At 33.6% G+C, this 18842-nt stretch overlaps 1 protein-coding gene and 1 long non-coding RNA gene across 3 annotated transcripts in view; one reads left to right on the forward strand and one right to left on the reverse strand.

Annotated features, from left to right (window-relative positions):
• Positions 1–4040: 4040 nt before the first annotated feature.
• LOC148627323 (TBC1 domain family member 30-like) overlaps positions 4041–18842 on the forward strand; it is a 59605-nt gene continuing 44803 nt past the window's right edge. The window contains exons 1-2 of one of the 2 annotated variants that reach the window (XM_088571351.1): positions 4041–4743; positions 5956–6120. In XM_088571351.1, coding sequence (XP_088427477.1) covers positions 4398–4743; positions 5956–6120 — 511 coding nt within the window. In that variant the 5' untranslated portion in view covers positions 4041–4397. The remainder of the gene's footprint in view (positions 4744–5955; positions 6121–18842) is intronic. The other variant, XM_088571360.1, reaches the window with a different exon arrangement.
• On the reverse strand, positions 5893–18779 carry LOC148627324 (uncharacterized). Its single transcript, XR_015920525.1, has 3 exons — positions 17978–18779; positions 8376–8485; positions 5893–6032 (listed from the first exon to the last, which is right to left on the reverse strand). It is a non-coding gene; the product is annotated as an uncharacterized LOC148627324 (long non-coding RNA).

Below are 18842 nucleotides of genomic sequence, written 5' to 3' on the forward strand. Positions count from 1 at the left end.
TCACTGTACCAATCTACAAAGGAGGGAATACGAATAAATCTTCTCCTGACAGTTATAGACCAACATGTCTTCTTTCCTGTATATTGAAAGTGTTTGAGAAACTGTTGTTATCTCGTTTACAGTGCCATGTTCTTTCGCCTCATATATTCCATAACCCCCTCCAACAAGGATTTCAAACGGTTTAGGATGTCTGACAGCCTCTTTTATCTTTCATGAAACTATATTCCACAATATGGAATTACACAGTAATGTTTATTCTGCCTTCCTTGATAGCCGTAAAGCTTTCAATACAGTCTGGCGTAAAGCCCTAATGTATGAATTATACAATATAAAAGTAAGGGGCAAAGCTTGGTGTATCATTGATGATTTGTACTAAAGAACTGAAAGTGCAGTTGTAATGAATCTATGCAAAATCTAGATATTTTACTGTTGATGAAGGGGTACGTCAAGGAGGTGTATTATCTGGTATGTTATATTTAGTCTTCATTAATGATTTACTGAATGAACTTGAAACATGTAATCCAAAAATGGGAGTAGGCTATATAACTTCTTGTGCACCATGTCTTGCTGACGATATTGTTTGCTGAACAAATTCGCCGGTTAAACTCCAACAGATGCTTGATATATGTTCTAATTATGCTAATAAGTGGAGATTCCAGTTTAGTGCCACAAATCATGCATTATGTGTTTCAGCAAAAACAGATTTAAATCGAACTTTCAATGGACACTTCACAAACAATGCATTCCTATAACGGATAAATATACTTACCAGGGTATTGAGAAAATATACGTAAAGGTCGTAGTTCGTACTTTGCAATTACAAACATTCGAACAGAAAACATCAATCCAATAGCAATACTTAAACTTTATAAATCTGTCGTTGTGCCTACATGCTTATATGGCTGTGAATTTTGGTCTGGTTTGAGAAATCAAGACATTATTCAGCTTAATCATCTCCAACACTTCTTTGTAAAGGACATTCAGAGGTTCGAGCCCCGAACAAGGACGAATATGTGTGAAAGTAGGTTAGGACTAAACCCATTAATATGCGAAGTGGAAAAACGAAAACTGTACTTTTTTGGGAAACTTTGTAGAATGGAACCAAAGAGCACATCGAAACAATTTTTTTCTTATTAGACTTTTTACCTGTTTACCAAATATCTACTCCTGACGCTTTACAGATTATTAAAAAATACAATCTTCATGAATTCCTAGATACATAGCTGAATTTTCCATGTAAATCTCAATGGAGAAACATAGTGACGGCCGCTATTAACTCTTTCCAATATGATTTATGGCATTACGGTGTGGTTTCTGACCGTGAATTCACAAGGTTCCATCAAGTGCACACGGACTTATATGTTGCTGACATATGGCGTTGGCCGTCGTCTTCCTTTGACTTAAGAACGGCATTTTTTATCGCAAAATTAATCGCCAAAGTCCTGATACTGAAGTTAAGGACTGTAACCTATGTCACCGTTCATTTTTGGACGTAATGATGCATTCATCGTGCGAATGTAGTCATACTGCAGATCAACGTATTTTCTTTGATCTGATAATCGAAAACTTTCCCCTAGAGTTATACGTTGAGTTGAGTTATTATAACCCAGGTGTCTTATACTGTGTTATGCTCGGGAAACAACCATCTACTGAACTTGTTAAATCTGAACTGAACGATTTCCGCACATTGTGTTTCACGCATGTGATTCGATTTGCTGCAGACTATAACCGTATGTTAAACTCTATATTAAGTCGATCTTGAGCTCGACTGCTACAAGCGTATTTGTCTGCAATATATGGTGCTGAAATGTATCTGATGTGTAATATTACTGATAGTATTGCATATTTGGTTTTTACACTTATTTCCCTCATTTTGATATTTTAATATAGTGTATGTTATAACTGCTCATCCAGGCGCGTAGAGCCTGCACTTAATTTTGCCAATTATTTTTTTGAGATAAAATACATCCAGGACAGACTCTAAAACGCTATCTCCGCGGAGCTTCGGTGGAGGGGGGGGGCTTTGCCCCCTGGACCCCCTACAAGGGCTCCGCCGACCCCCTGCCGTAATTTTGCCTACACTTCAATTTGGCTTCAGCTACGCACCTGTCATCTTTTGTGTTCATGTACGTATTGCTCGATATTCTTGTATATACTTACACATGTTGTCATCTCTACTAGAGGAAATAAAGACATGAATGAATGAATGAATGTATAAAAATATGAGTAATAAGTCTGTTTCGAACTAGATATTTACTATAGCCTAATATCATAGGATGGCCTAATTTTTTTACATGACTTTTAAAATTATATTTTAACAACTCTTCAGGCACGTAGCTGAGGCCAAATTGAAGTGTAGGCAAAATTACGGCAGGGGGTCTGTGGGCCGATTAAAGCCCCCAGCAGATCGAGGGGGGTGAAGCCCCCCCCCCCCGAAGCTCCGCGGAGATAGCGTTTTAGAGCATCATTCATGCCTCTCCTGGATGCATTTTATCTAAAAAAAAATTTGCAAAATTAAGTGCAGGCAAAAGCTTTTTTGCCTAACGGCAGCTACGCGCCTGCTCTTAACACTTTATGGTCGTGGGTTCTAATCCTTAATATCATTGTACAAAAAAGAAGTTGATTCATATAATCTTTAATTATTGGCATTAAAACATCTTATTACTAGATCTCGTATTAACAATATATGTTTCATTTCTAACAAAATTTGTGTGCAAATAATTTGGACATATATTATTATAAATGTTAAATACATGATTGAGTCATAGCTGTTTGACTCTTTTACAAATATTTAAAAAGCCTTATTTTTCAAATTCAATATATGTTACACTCTTTCTAGGATGAAGTTGCAAAAAAAAAAAAAAAAAAAAATCTCACAATATTGAAGTTTCTTTTTCATTTGTTTTGATATACCTTCATACCAGCATGCACATTCTTATTCCTAGTCAAAATGACACTGGAGCAGAGAAGAGCATAATGTTTTCCTTGTTAGAAGTTTTAAACATTGTTATTTCTATATAGAAATTTAAGCCTTTGATTAACCATTTTTTACTATACAATTAAGAATCAAATCCCCACTCAGAAATTGATCAATTATAATTCCCAAATATTTTACAAAACTTTTGGATTCAAGATTAATACCATCGCAAGGGATAGCAAAAACGCCTGACAAAAGTGACCGCAGTTTCCGACTTGGTTCAAACGATATGCTCTCCGTCTTTCCCAAACGTAGGGACAATTTATTATCTATTAGCCACTCATGGCAAGACTCTAGCATTCGGCATAATTTACGAGAGATAACAACAGGATCTTTGTGTGGATATAAAATATATATATATCAATACTTTACAATCTGAGTCAATGCTAGTTTGAACATCATTGACACATATTGACACCACATGTAATATTATACACTTCTGAAGTTACCCCATTTATACTAACAACCTGTTTTCTGTCATTCAAATAGGACTTGAACAATGGTATGGATCGTACACAAATAACTTTCAGTTTTTTACATTTTATATGATCAATAGCGTCCTTAAAATACTAACTGGTCTGTAATTTTCCGGCTTAAGTCTGTCATTTTTCTTATATTTTAAAAAGGGCTTTATTTACTTTAGCCATTCTCAAATCGTCAGGAACAGTACCTTCCAAGATAGATAAATTTATCAAAAAAGTAATGGGAATTTTCAGAACTAGAGCTGCATCCTATAGGTACATTGCAGGAATACCATCCAGGCCCGTACTCTTACTTACATTTAAGCTACACAAATCACTGTTTCGCAAATAAAAAGTCCCTTGCACGAATTTTGCATTCGGGTTTTAAATTAAGTTTTCAGCTTGTTAGAATGCTAATAAGGGTGAAGTACACTTACAATGTAAAAACTCATTATCATCGTCAATAAAGAAGTTTTAATAAACAGTAATAAAGTCTGCAAAAAAAATCCCACTTTTTTTATTAAGCAATGAAATTAATGAAAAGTCTAGAGTGAGATTACGTCAATCTTCAATCGTAAAGTCAAGAGAGTAAACGAAAGAATAAGAGCTCTTCAATGTGGCGGTGTTTGTCAACAAAAAAAACTTGCAACCAGATGTTACGTCTCATCAGATAACAGACACGTCAACAACAATAAACCCGATTTTGAATCAAATTTTGTACCTTATGTGACATTTAAACTTTTCTTCGACGTTTTTCTTTTGCTTCTCAATAAATTTCAGTGAAATGCATGCAATGAAACTTGTTAATTTGTGAGAAAATGGTGTCTGCAAAATGTATTCAACGGGAAATTCCATACATGTACTGTATTTCAAAAATGATCCGAATACATATTATTCATAGTATTGGTTTATACTTGAGATTATTCTAGGTTAACATAGTAATGTCTTAAGCAAGCGCTATGTCTGAGAGTGAGAATGAGACATTTCTGCAAATATCTGCCAGATCCAACTTGGAGTCAAAAGAAACTGAGCTGTTTACCTATGGGAGGTCTGACAGTGTTACATCAGAAGGCATGGATGACTTGATTCTTAACCCAAGAGAGCTTAGATCATCTATAGTTGATGACTTACTTTTTGAAATCTACGATCGGTGGCATGATGCGCGGCATGATAGTTTTGAAAGTGATACATTTACAGAATGTTCAAGTACTTCAGATGTGTTTCCATGGAGAAAAAATTCAATACATTTGGATATAGAAGCAAAGCACTCTGGAAAACTGAATCATTCTGCCTTAGAATCACAGAGTAAGAATATTTTGTGTAAAAGGGTATAAGGTAGTGCATGTACAAATATAAATATTTTATTTAGCTCTAACACAGTTACAATAAGTGGTTTTGGCCAATATTAAAATTACATGAATTATACATATTGAACATTTATAGGTACTGTACAAAAAATTGTCTGTAATTAACTTCTGTCTTTATACAAAGGTATAGTTATTGGTTCTATGAGTTTAATAACATTCCAGTAAAGGACAGAAAAAAATATTGAAAACTGCTGAAATGGAGCAATTGATCTAATTTTTTACTTTGGTGGAGTCACTGTGGAGGACATGAGTCACTCCACTGTGAGGAGTGGAGAAATTAAAATTTTGGTTGACAGTAGTGTATGTATTAATATGAGGCAGGTGAAACCTGTAAGAGGATGTATATGAATATATACATGTAGATATATCCAAAAATGGTCTTATCACTATTTTTCCTTCCTATTGCTTTTTCTGGCCATCTTGATGGCTTTTGTCACTTCTTGATGCTTCTTGTTAATAATTAGTGAGATCAGTATTACTTAGTGTTCATACACCAATCTTTAAAGACCTACTCTTATTGCATGTTGGAAACAAAGAAATGTACATGTGTTTCTGAATTTAAATAATTATTGAAGACCATATACATGTAGTTAACGCTTTTCAGTGATGATGATATAGAAATACAGAACTTTGTATAGGAAGCTCTGAAAGACGTGACTTCCTGTTAGACTGAAATCAGGTTCTCATTGCTTCCAAACTGCGACTTGATTTCACATTAAATATGGTTATATGTGGACTTGTTATTAATTTTATGATTAATTCCCATATATTTTCAAAATAAATTATATACACATTAGTTATGAATGTAAGTACATTGTATGTACATGTATAGTATCTACATGTGCAATACATGTAATTTAAACTTTAGAAATCAGAATTTTGTCCTTCCTTTTCCAATACATAACAAAGAATCCACTAGTTTGTCTCTTTTGCTTTCACTGATGCTATATGTACATGTAACTGGAAATGATGAGCATATACTGTATTAAATTCATGAATAATTTATTTTTATACGAAAACATACACTTCAAGTTTCAGTTGTACATATTGTATCACAGCGGTCAAATATTTAAAAGATGCACATGCAGGTCTTCGGTGTCTCCTCTATGTTATAAACTAATCTGTTTATATGGATAAATTTTATTTACAGGTACAGACCAGTTAAGGAAAATGAAATCAGAACTTCAGTATAGGAACAACTGTATGTCTGCACGACTTGTCCGCCAACTGAAACGAAGAGAAAGGCGATTAGCAAAGTTGCAGCATAACTTTGATATTGTGACAGCTATATTACAAGCTTCATCTCAAAAAAGAAGTGAGTATTTAAGTTTCCTTGATGCTGCACATAGTAACAAGTGTGTACATGAGTAAGTTAAAAAAAATGGAAGGCTATAGAATTCTTTTATATGTTGCTCCACATAATTTTCTGTCTGTTGAGGTTTCCTCAAAATGATTTATATGGATAGATTTAAATGAAATTTGCAATGGTCTATGAGATGAGGGTTGAGTGGCAAAACAGATGCGTACTTCTTTTTAGGTCAGTGGATCAAAGGTCATTATTACAAAAAGAGAAAAAATAGAATTTTGCTGGGTGAAACACCAATAGTGCTGCTCTTGTTTGTGTAGGAGTTAAAGAATATGCTTATTTGCATACAGATACAGGGTTTTGTAACTCAAATTTCAAAATCATGCTTAATTAAAAAAAAATATCTAAGATGTCTGACTACAATGCTAAAAACTTGGTGAAATGTGTATATAGGCCAATGTACTAGTAATCCAAGAACCCAATTCCTTCCTGTTTTTTTGTCAAAATGTTGAATAACTTGTACATGACTTTAGGCTTTGGGAAAAAGTTTACATAAAATAAAAATTCATTCTAGATTTTTTAATGGTTACATAAGCAGACTAATTTGCTGTTTATGTCAAAGCTTACAGTTTTATTAAAAGAGTAATCAAGGGAACCAAGGTTATAGCGGTAATCAAAAAAATGTAATCCAGGGACAAAGACCAGACATGGAAAACAGACAAACGTAACAAAGAACATAAGTAACTAAAACCATACATACAAAGTAACAAAAACAAATGAGCAACTCGGACTCAACTAAAACCTGGGAGCATGGACCAGGTGCACCGGTAGGGTAAGCGTCATCTGCTTTTCTAGAAACACCTGCCGAGTTGCTCATAAAAAGTCAAGTCCGGGGAGGACAAATGAGGAAAGGAAAACCACGGCCCATTGAATAAATCAGTTTTCATGGTGCAGATGGATACACCATAACGATCCACGAGTTCATGATGACAACCATAGAACTTCTGTAGTGATAACTTCAATCTTGTAGCAACATAACCCTGTTCCAGGTGCAAATTTGTTAGAGTTCTAGCACGATACAAAAAGTCTGCGTAGTTTCGGCAAGCTCTGGCATAACATATGAGTTGTGATATGAACACTCCATATGCAGGTGCCGAAGGGATGTTGCCACAGATGAAAGTGATATATGTTTACAGAAGTAGGGAAGGTTCACTGCTGGTATTTTATATTAAAGATATTTCAGACTTTTAAATTAATTCTTTGGGCATTATTAAAAAAAAAGCTAGAAAAATTGAGAGCAAAGCTCACTTGGTGAAACTCCCTGCTCTCCTCCCCAGTAAACCATATGGGGTACCCCAGAAGTGATTTAAGCATTCAGATGGAAAACAAAATAGGAGGTGAATAGTTGTGTCATGTAATGAAGAATTGGGGAAAGTTTCTGGGGTTTCAGAGGAGTTGCAGATTAGAAGAGGGGACAGACAGACAGAAGGACTGACAAATTGACCGACACGATTACTTTATACCTCTAGCTTTTCAAGTGGGTGGTATAATTATTTACAAATAATGATACACGTACATCATGAACACAAGAAGAAGAAAAATATTTGAAACCTAAAAGAATTCTGAGTTATTTCCCTCTAATAATGTTTTTGATATAAAAGCCAATGGTTTATTGAAAACCAAATTGGATATCTTTAAAATTAATGAATAATTGTTGAGTGCTACCATAATGTCCTTCAAAAAAATATTTGACTTTAAAGAAATTTATTTATTTTTTCCTCACTTACAAATTAACTTTAATAAAAAAAAATCCCTTCATAGAAAGGACATATACACATGTACATGTACTTTACTTATACTAGTAGATTAGATTTTTTGAATAAAAAAGAATTACATTTTTACATAAATACTGTTATTAATATTACAATGTTTTATTACTATCCATGTTGTGAAGTTAATTATACTATCCTCTGTACAAACTCTCATTTTCCAAAAAAATAAATCATATTAATAGTATACTTATTAGGTACTGTTGGAGATTTTTTTCATGGAATTTCAATATTTTGGTATTTGTAGTTTGGACAATTCACAACAAAATGTAAAATTGTTATTGAACACTTAATTGCCCAAATGAATAAACTATAGTCCAAAGATTTACAAAATCTTGACAAATTACACAAATTGATGTACATGTACGTTTGTATGTATTTTCACAGCATGTTGAATCAAGCTTTTGTTCAGTACAAGAAAATTAATCCACTTACCACAATAAGAGACATGACAGCATTTTATGTATACCTCTTCAAAGTTAATTGTAAAGATACAATTTATACATTTTATATATGGATTTCATGTCACATCAAAATGTCTGGTCCTGAAAACAGAATAAATACATCAGTGACATTATACTATCTCATCTCTTGTAAGTAGTAAAATTACAGTATTGAAGTTAAAATTCAGTTGTAATATGCACTAAACTTTGCTAAGGTAAAGTACTTAGTAGGTTAGCATTCAATATGATTTCCTATTGAGATTTGTCTTACCAGTGAATTAACCTGTATTACTTTACATGTAATAATAAATGGTGATGGGCTGGACTTTCCTGCCTACTAGGATGACTTAAATGTAAAGAAAATCAGTAATAAGAACATGTATATGCTGTACTACTGTATATATATATAGAATTATAGGTCGACTGTAAACCAATAATTTTTTGCAGATATCTATTTTTTAGTACTAGGCCAATAAAAAATACCTGTGTTTTTGCTAACATTCTCAAAAAAAAAAAAAAAAAAAAACAAGGCAAAACTTTTTTCATTTTTGTCAAAGTTTTTGACTGGTTGTCTTCAATAGTGCTTGTAAAAAATGACCAAATAACTTAAGGGTTGGCCGAAACAAGTAATTGTTTTAGGCCTTAAATAGGTCAGTCTAATTTTTGGGGCTGTCAATTTAATTTCTCTTCTAACACTCCGCCAAAAATGCCATCTGTTGTCAAGAGATGTATTTGTAGTAATGTATTTTCACATTTTTTTTATTACTCACAAAATAAGCAGAAGCGAAATTGCTTATTAAAATGCATGCAAGTTGGTTTACAGTATATATAAGGTATATAAGTGAGTTAAAATTGACTTCAAACTTCATTACATAATAAAACACATTTTGGTCTCACTAATCACTTCTAACATTTTCATTACTTTACATGTTAAAAAAAGTTATTTTCAAAGTTTCACTGTGAATTTCAGGACAAATGACATCTTATTGTTGTATACCATTGCCAAGCTAGGAAAATAAGGCTTTCACTATCATCATGCTAATGGTACAATGATTGTAGAAGTATTTCACAAAGTTGACTTGAATAAATAAAACTGGAAATCCACATTTTACCTTTTCTGCTTACTGACAACATGGAAGCAAAGTACTCACACATTTAAACAATATTCATACACTTAAGTAGTAAATTACAAATATGATTTTTAAAGTATTATTTTGATCAAAATATGTGCACACTATGCTATTGCAATGCATAGATAGAGGTTCAGTGTGTTTTTGGTACTACATGTATATAGAAAGTGGCCATTTGACCCTGAAGTGGTAAGTGTTTGTTTGTTTGTTTGTTGGGGTTTAACGTCCGAGCAGCAATATTTCAGCTATATTCAGACGATTAACATGAAATTGATGATAAAATGAACATGAAATGATGATGAAATGAAAAAGGGATGGGACACAAGGACAATGGGGTTGACAAATTTTGATTGCCACTGGAAATAGGGAGAGGTGGGTAGGGTTGGGCAATTTAGCCTCCTGTGGGGGAGCCCTATGGTTCCTACTCCGAGAGAATACCACAGTAGGGTTCTTTAACGTGCGAGGAATGTGGCATCTTTCCCAACACGGTGCACCACTATGGTTTGCGGTCAGGTTTTCCGTATTATAGCTTGACAACCCCAGCATGTAACACGCCAGGGGTACCCATTCAACCACCTGGGGCACACATCCCAGTTGCTCTGTGGGCAGAGTGCCCTAGCCCCCGGCTAGGGTTCTGAGCACTATTTAGTCGCCTTTTACGACAAACTTAGCGCTGCTGCAGGCCTATTCTTTTAACACCCGGACCTGCACGGGAGAGAAGTGGTAAGTGAGATCCCTAATAAGTGGGTTATGTAGAGTTGTCAGTCTTTGAGATACATTAGATGTTCTGGAATATTTTAAAGAAAGGGAACATTTTGTGCTAGGTATTGCTCTACTAACCTTTACCTAGACGTGAACACAAATTTTCAGCTTAAGTTTATATATATCCATATTCTTGCTCATGTGAGATACTGATTTCAATGCACCTTTTTTCCCAGAAATAGGTTCAAGTCATATCTTGACTGACATATTAACCAATATTTTAATCTTTTTATGGAAAGTGGTATGTAATGAATCCATATGTTGTGGAAGTATTAACAACAACGAACAAAGAACATAAAACTGTGTAATTGATTTTGTAGTTTTCATTGACGTCAGAATCTTGAGAAAATCATTGACAAATTTGTGTAATTTTAACAAGTTTCAAATAGTGACTTAAGTAGTTGCATGCTATTTTGAAGTTAATATTGGAAAAGGTGATTGTCATTTTTGAAATCTAATGTCAAGTTGTTTTACTGAATCAAGTTAATGGATAGACCATTGTGTTGTCAGCTCTTATAAGATTTTATAACCCATATTTGGTAGGAAATACTGTTTTGAATGTCATTTGCAAATTAAGATCTGTCCATTAACAACAGTTATCGGCAGTGCTTACAAAATGGTGGTTGATTCTGTAGTATACATTATATGTACATGTAGTATCACTAAGTAACCAAAAATTACAAGTTCAAGTATAAAAGCATCATATTGACTTAAACAAGACTTTGCTGTTATGATTGGACAGGATGCCTTTTGATGACAAACTACATGTCAATTTTAATGTACAAAACTTAGGCACCAAAAAAATCACCAACTGGATATTTATGTTGCCAGATCAAATAAAAAATTTTAAACTGCAACATTGGCAAAGCCCATCAGATCCCTGCTATATATATATATTGAAGGATATACATGTATCCTATACACAAAAAAGAGTTCTTGTGTGAGTATTTGAAAATATTACTTGTAAAATTAAACATTTGTAATGTTTTTAACCAGGTTGTGCAATACATGTTTTAAATTCCATTCAATAAAATGTTTCAAATCAATCATGCAATAAACCCATTGAATAACTACATGAACTGGACAGTAATAAATATAGTACTTATATAAGGTTTAGTTTAGTCCATGTGATGGTATAGTAACATGGTGTAATATGAGTCAGTTGTAACCTATAAGAGTATTTGAAGTTGAATGTATTTATATTTTTAAAATGAACTATACCTTTTACAGTTTTACATCAGCTAGGATTTATTTTTCATCATGATTTATAAAACTTTAAAATGTGAGCTTTGAACAGATAAGCATTTTGTTTTAGTTAAAGATACTGAAATCAGGCTCTGAGTGATTCTAAGGTCGAAGGTTGAATTTGTATTGATTATCCTTATAAGGACATTGTTTTATATGAAGAGACAGATTTTTCATTTAAGCCTTACCTGGAGCACAGCATCCAAGTTTATATCATGACAATTTAGTACATTTAATTATTATATGTACAATTTAAAAGTTGGAATCATTTGTAGCTTCATATTTATATAGGAAATCACAACATGAGACGTACAAGTGAAGCACTGGTAGGTGACAGATAATTGAGGTGGAGTATTTCCATGAAGCAGCTCCAACTAGTTTAAAAGTTATCAATCACAAGTATTAAAACAATATGTGCACATGTTATTCTATTCATTATACTCTCAGCTCCTTTAATTTAATTTCTGATCGATTAAAGTCAATATTAAGATTTGTCCATTCATCAAAGCCATATTTAGTTTGGAATTATTCGAATTGCATACTGCTGTCTGATCAATGTTAATGACGTCACAGTTCTAAGTTAATTTATGGAAAATAACCTATCACAGTTCTAAGTTAGTTTATGGAAAATAACTTATCTTGCCAAGATGAGAACTACACAATCAAATTAAATTATTTAAGAATTGGCTATGATAAAAATTTTGTCTATTGAAAAAAACATAATTTTCCATGTGCATATTGTTTATTGCGCGAAGTGCAAAAAACAAATATGCACATTGAAAATGTATGTTATTTTTCAATAGACAAAATTTTTATCATAGCCAATTCTTATAAATTAATTTTAAAACATATTTTTATCTTTAAACATGAGAAAAGTAGCTCTGAATTTAACTGAATAAGGGCGTGTCAATATTTTTTATCCATTGAGATTTAACAAAATTATTTTAACCAATCAGATTACAGTATTTATCTCAAATTAATTTATTTAACAATAATAAAAATTTAACAAAAACAAATAAAGCATGGTAGTCAGTGCTATAATGGCTTTGTGACCAATTTCCTTTCTGTCTTATAAGATGTAATTTTATTAGCACCTAATTAATGAATAATACCAGTAACCTAAGATAACATGTACTAAAAATGTTATGATTGTTCCAATGTTACATCGTGTATAAGGCAGCTACCATTTGATTTTCTTGAGGGGAAAAGGGGGGGTTTGGCTATGGATTTTTTTTTGGAAAAAAGTTTGTTTCTGGAAAATGTGGAAAAAAATTTAACTTATTGGCCCTGGAAAAAAATGCAAGTTATTCTTGCTCAAGGTAAAAAAAAATAGTTTGTCTCAGAAAATAATCTATAGCTCCCTCCAGAAAATCAAATGGTTCCTGACTAAAGATCTTAAAGGTATATTAAGCTGAAGATAGCATAAAGATTGGATTTGTTAGATACTGGTGAAAATAGGTGTAACATTTACTATTTTCTTTTAAGATATTAGTTGAGTATATTTTTTAAATTTTGAATAGCTTTGTTGTTTGATATTGTGCTGATTATTTATGAAAATGACCTCAAATTATCTCCAATCTGCAATGATAGCTTTTCCATTGAGTACACACATTATTACAAGGTATACATATATCTTATTTTTAGTATATTTTCTATAAGGGAAGCTGGTTATCACTCAAGATAATTTAAAAATTGAGTAAACCTTAAAAATGCTTAAACAGAGGGTATACACATGTAGTGTCAGAAGTTATAAAACTTACAAAGAGCAGAATAAAACCAAACAATTTAAAAGAAACAATATTACTGTGAAAGTACTATTGTTCATGGTTTACCAATTATTGTGGTTTTTGTTGGTAGGCCAGACTACGAAATTTTGTTCCCAAAGAAAACCTCGAAACCACAGATTCAAGAATCCACGAACTTGTGTATATTTTCTAATCCACAAAAATTAGCATCTTGAAATAATGATAGCTTTGACTGTACTACAATGCACAACTTAACAGAGAGTATACTAGAAATGATGATGGCTTTGATTGTACTGCAATGAAAGCAGCTTTACCCAGAGTATGCTAGAAATGATGATGGCTTTGATTTTACTACAGTGAAAGCAGCTTTACCCAGAGTATGCTAGAAATGATGATGGCTTTGATTGTACTAAAATGAAAGAAGCTTTAGCAAGAGTAAGCTAGAAATGATTGCTTTGATTGTACTACAAAGACAACAGCTTTACCCAGAGTAAATGATGATGGCTCTGATTTTACTACAGTGATAGCAGCTTTACCCAGAGTATACTAGAAATGATGATGGCTTTGATTTTACTACATTGACAGCAGCTTTACTCAGAGTATACTAGAAATGGTGATGGCTTTACTGTACTACAATGACAGCAGCTTTACCCAGAGTATACTAGAAATGATGATGGCTTTGATTTTACTACAGTGACAGCAGCTTTACCCAGAGTATACTAGAAATGATGATGGCTTTGATTTTACTACAAAGACAGCAGCTTTACTCAGAGTATACTAGAAATGATGATGGCTTTGATTTTACTACAAGGACTGCAGCTTTATCCAGAGTATGCTAGAAATGATGATGGCTTTGATTGTACTACAAAGACAACAGCTTTACCAAGAGTATGCTAGAAATGATGATTGCTTTGATTTTACTTCAGTGAAAGCAGCTTTACTGAGAGTATGCTAGAAATGATGATGGCTTTGATTTTACTACGAAGACAACAACTTTACCAAGGGTATGGTAGAAATGATGATGGCTTTGACTGTACTACAATGAAAGCAGCTTTACCCAGAGTATGCTAGAAATGATGATGGCTTTGATTTTACTACAATGAAAGCAGCTTTACCCAGAGTATGCTAGAAATGATGATGGCTTTGACTGTACTACAATGCACAACTTTACCAAGAGTATACTAGAAATCATGATGGCTTTGACTGTACTACAGTGATAGCAGCTGTATTCAGAGTATGCTGGAAATGATAGCTTTGATTGTAAATTTTACTGCAATGGAAACAGTTTACCCAGAGTATGCAAGTAGTGATGAAGCCTTTGTCTGTATTGCAATGGAAAATACTTTTCCAGGAGTATATTTGAAGTGAACATAGCTTTGACTGTATTGCAATGGTAACGATTTTAGCCAGAATGTATTAGTAAAGATGTTAGCATTGACTTTACTGCAGTTGAAGCAAGGTTACTCAGTGTATAATGGTTATATATGTTAGCATTGACTTCACTGCATTTGAAGCAAATTTACTGAGTGTATAATAGTTATATAGTTGTGGTTATAATTTTGATCATACTGCAATGGAATCAGCCTTGTTCAGATTATAGCTTTGACTGAACTGCAATGGAAGCTGCTTTATTTACAGTATACTGGAAATGATGATGGCTTTGACTGAACTGCAGTGGAAGCTGCTTTATTCACAGTATACTGGAAATGATGATGGCTTTGACTGAACTGCAATGGAAGCTGCTTTATTCACAGTATACTGGAAATGATGATGGCTTTGACTGAACTGCAATGGAAGCTGCTTTATTCACAGTATACTGGAAATGATGATGGCTTTGACTGAACTGCATTTGAAGCAAATGTTAGCTATATATTAGCTGTATAGTAGTGATAATAACTTTGGTCATACTGCAATGGAAGCAGCTTTATTCAGAGTATACTAGTAGTGATGAAAGCTTTGACTGAACTGCAATGGAAACAGCTTTATTCAGAGTATACTAGTAGTGATGAAAGCTTTGACTGAACTGCAATGGAAACAGCTTTATTCAGAGTATACTAATAGTGATGATGGCTTTGAATGTACTGCAATAGATGCAGCTTTACCCAGAGTATTCTAGAAGTACTGATGGTGTTGACTGAACTGCAATGGAAGCAGCTTCATTCAGAGTATACTTGCATTGATGATACAATGTTTGTCTTCCCTTATCCAACACTACCACCTGGCATTCCATATTTAGGTAGGGAAAATATATCTTCCCCAGAAGTTCATCTGGTTCTGTAAAATCTATCATCAAAGAAGTTCAGAATGCTTTGAAAATTAAAAAAAAATATTTAAAATTATTTGGATAGGTAAATTATATGGGTAGGTTGGGTATGAGGAAACAAATTGAATTTTTGACCTGTTAACTTTGACTGCTCAGCAGTTGAAGCAGCTGTAGCCAGAATATACATTTGTGACTACTGCAATGGTTGCAGCTTTCAGTAGTATAGGTATAGTGATGGCTGTTACTATAGCTTACAATTACTGCAATGAAAGCAGCTTTACACAAAATATACTAATAGTTGATGATTGCTTTGATTGTACTGCAATAGGAGCAACTCTATCTACAGAGAGCAGCCTTACCCACAGTGAACTAGTAGTGATGACTGTACTGCAGTAGAAACAGCTTAAACTGAATTACCTCGAGCATACTAGTACTGGTGATAGCTTTGATTACTCTGCAATAAATACAAACTATCCGGCCGAAGTGCTGCGAATTGACAGCATTCATTTTTTTTAACAACAAACAAAACAAACAATTCAAGAAACCAGCAAACAAAGCAAAATAAAAATCTACCGTAAATAGGCGAATTATTAGTTCGTTCCAATCCTTTTTCAAAAGATTTTTATCAAGATTTTGTGAATTAAAAAAAAAATATTGAGTCTATCCTAGTGAAAATCGTGGCTGTTGGACTTAAAGCTAACAGACACTGCCAACATATTTTTTTAATTTGACACTGCCAACATATTTTTTTAATTTTAGTAGACGATTGGGAGTCTGAATTTTTAATCTTCTATGTTAGTTTACTCTTGGTCATGTTTATATGTCATCTAATCTGCAATGAGAATTGGCTCCGTTTTGTCTAACGTAAAACATCATAACAATGTTTTGAGTTAAGTAGTTCTGTCAGCATTCATTGCTTGAAGTGAACTGTTTTTTATGAAAATAAATCTGACGCACCGACTTACTGTCGCATTTACGACTATCCTTTGTCCATGTCTTACAAAGTGCCTCGCATTGGTCGTCAAAGGTCTTTATTCTTGTCAGAAGAAACTAGAAACGAACAAGGAATGATGTTCTTAGACAAATGTAAAAAATGATATACATGAAACAGCCTGTGAATGAAAACAATGCTGCCTAGAGCTTCCAGTATTTGGTCAAGGTTATAAATTTGTTCCATTTGAAAATTAGTCTCAGTTTTAAATGTAGTTTTTGGTAATGGATTTTTTTGGATTATAGGTAGATCAAATTTTTTTTAGACAGCACCTTACGTATTCGGTATTGAAAGCGAACTTACGTTTGCGACTGAATTTTGATTTTTGGTTGGGACTTATCCTGAACCTAAGGTAATTTAGTATTGACTGGCTGATTTTTGCTCTAGTTGAGTCCCGTTGACAATTACCTTGTCAACCTTGTCCTGAGACCGTTTAATCTGGGCTAGATAGCTTAGTATGGTTTGGTTTTACTTCCGGTCTATAAACATCCGGTGAAAATTTTATTTCGAGATTTCCCCACTGGGTATTTAAACGACTTTTGAAAGTTTTTGATTCAACCATGTTTGTTGGTGGGTTGTTCCATACATCCACAGTTTTTTGAGAGAAGTTATATTTCCTAATATTTTTTTCTTGAAAATTTTATGCTTATGGCCTCTTGTATTCGTTGTTCAAATAGGGAAGATTTTTTCATGTTGGACATGGTCGATATTGTTTATGAACTTGTACGTTTCCACCATATCTGCTCTTAATCTCCTGTATTGATGCGAGAGAATTCTTAGGTATCTTAGGCGATCTGAGTAGCTTAAATGACTTGTGTTTCTAACCAGTTTTGTGGCACGTCTTTGGACATTTCTATTTGAATTGCCAGTTTTTGTAGACCTGACCAAATGCAATTTCTATATTCCAGGTGCGGGCATACAATACTTTTATTCAGTGTTAAGAACATATCTTTATCCACATAACTAAAACTTCGTTTTATCATCCCCAACTGTTGATTTGCCTTCTTTGTTGCATATTGCAGGACTTGATACTCGTAGTATAATTGGGGACTTAGATAGAACGAGCTTAACTACAGTAGTCATAAATCGTTGTAATTAGGCTTTTACATACTCTAACACTAACGCTAGGATGGCATCAAGTCACGGTAAAAAGGAAACAATTTCGGGTGTCAAAAATGATTTTTTTAAACTAAACAACAAGGAAAGCCACATCTTTCCAACCAACATTTCAGACGGTTACCGAATTTTACAAAAAAAGATTGATTGTTGGGGTTTAACGCCCGAGCAGTAATAAGGACCTGCACGAAAATGTAATTGGTGTAATATATGTAATACATTCGGTTTCGGTGCTCCGATTTAAACTTTCTTGATGCAATATGAAACAAATTCATATGAAATGGTAAAAACGTAAGGTGGTGGGTTTTACTGAATACATTAACTGGCTATAAAAGTACGTACCTTTCACACAGTATAGACTCGATGGCCATCCATGCATCTTCACCTGGGCCTTTCAATGAGGACATTCTAAAAAATTCAAGTGTTTTTATTCAATATTCTGTGACTGGTAATGATTAAAATCCATTGTTAAGACTACGATAATCTCAAAATCCTTGGCAATGTACGGAACAATATGATTTGGAACTGTAAATACTTGATCATTGCTGAAGTAAATAAAAACGGAAAACTGGCACCGGATTTAAAATTGTAAGTACTTCTAGTTCATGCTATTGACGCCTGTCATAAAACATTGTTTTATTAAATGATGTACTCGAGCAGCATTGGTCTTGACCGGGGTTTCGTAGCTACTTCAACGGATCATTTAAATATGAATCAATGAAGAATTCCAGATAATGAAGTTCGTGTTAAGGTCTGTGGTTCATGAGAATTCTGACGAAGATAATACACGCTTTTTTAATTCACAGAACTCCAACGAGAACCATTTCCATGGAAACAACACCGACGCATATTTTTTTCTTGAATTACATGACAGAGATATCGATCTTAAATCAGTCTCTTAAAGCTTTGGTCACCTCCCACGAATTCATTAGTAATTCCATTGATTCTAAGGGACTTATATTTCCCACTGAATAATTAGTCCTATCACTTATAATTCACGTCAACGCGGACATTAATGTTCCGAACAGGTAACTACTACCCGACCTTTCGGACGACTCGAAAGTTTTGTTATGCGGAAAGTGTGGGTCTTAGTGTATTGACTAGTTTTTCGCAGTTCGGATCGAAGTGTTGATGTATTCTTCAGACAAAGTGTTGACATATTGATTTGGAATCTTTTTTATTCATGTGAAGTTGGTTTTTCGCGACC

This window comes from Perna viridis, chromosome 1 (assembly GCF_037379345.1).
Source record: "Perna viridis isolate PV_CMFRI_1.1 ecotype Kerala chromosome 1, ASM3737934v1, whole genome shotgun sequence".
Taxonomy (NCBI): Eukaryota; Metazoa; Mollusca; class Bivalvia; order Mytilida; family Mytilidae; genus Perna; species Perna viridis.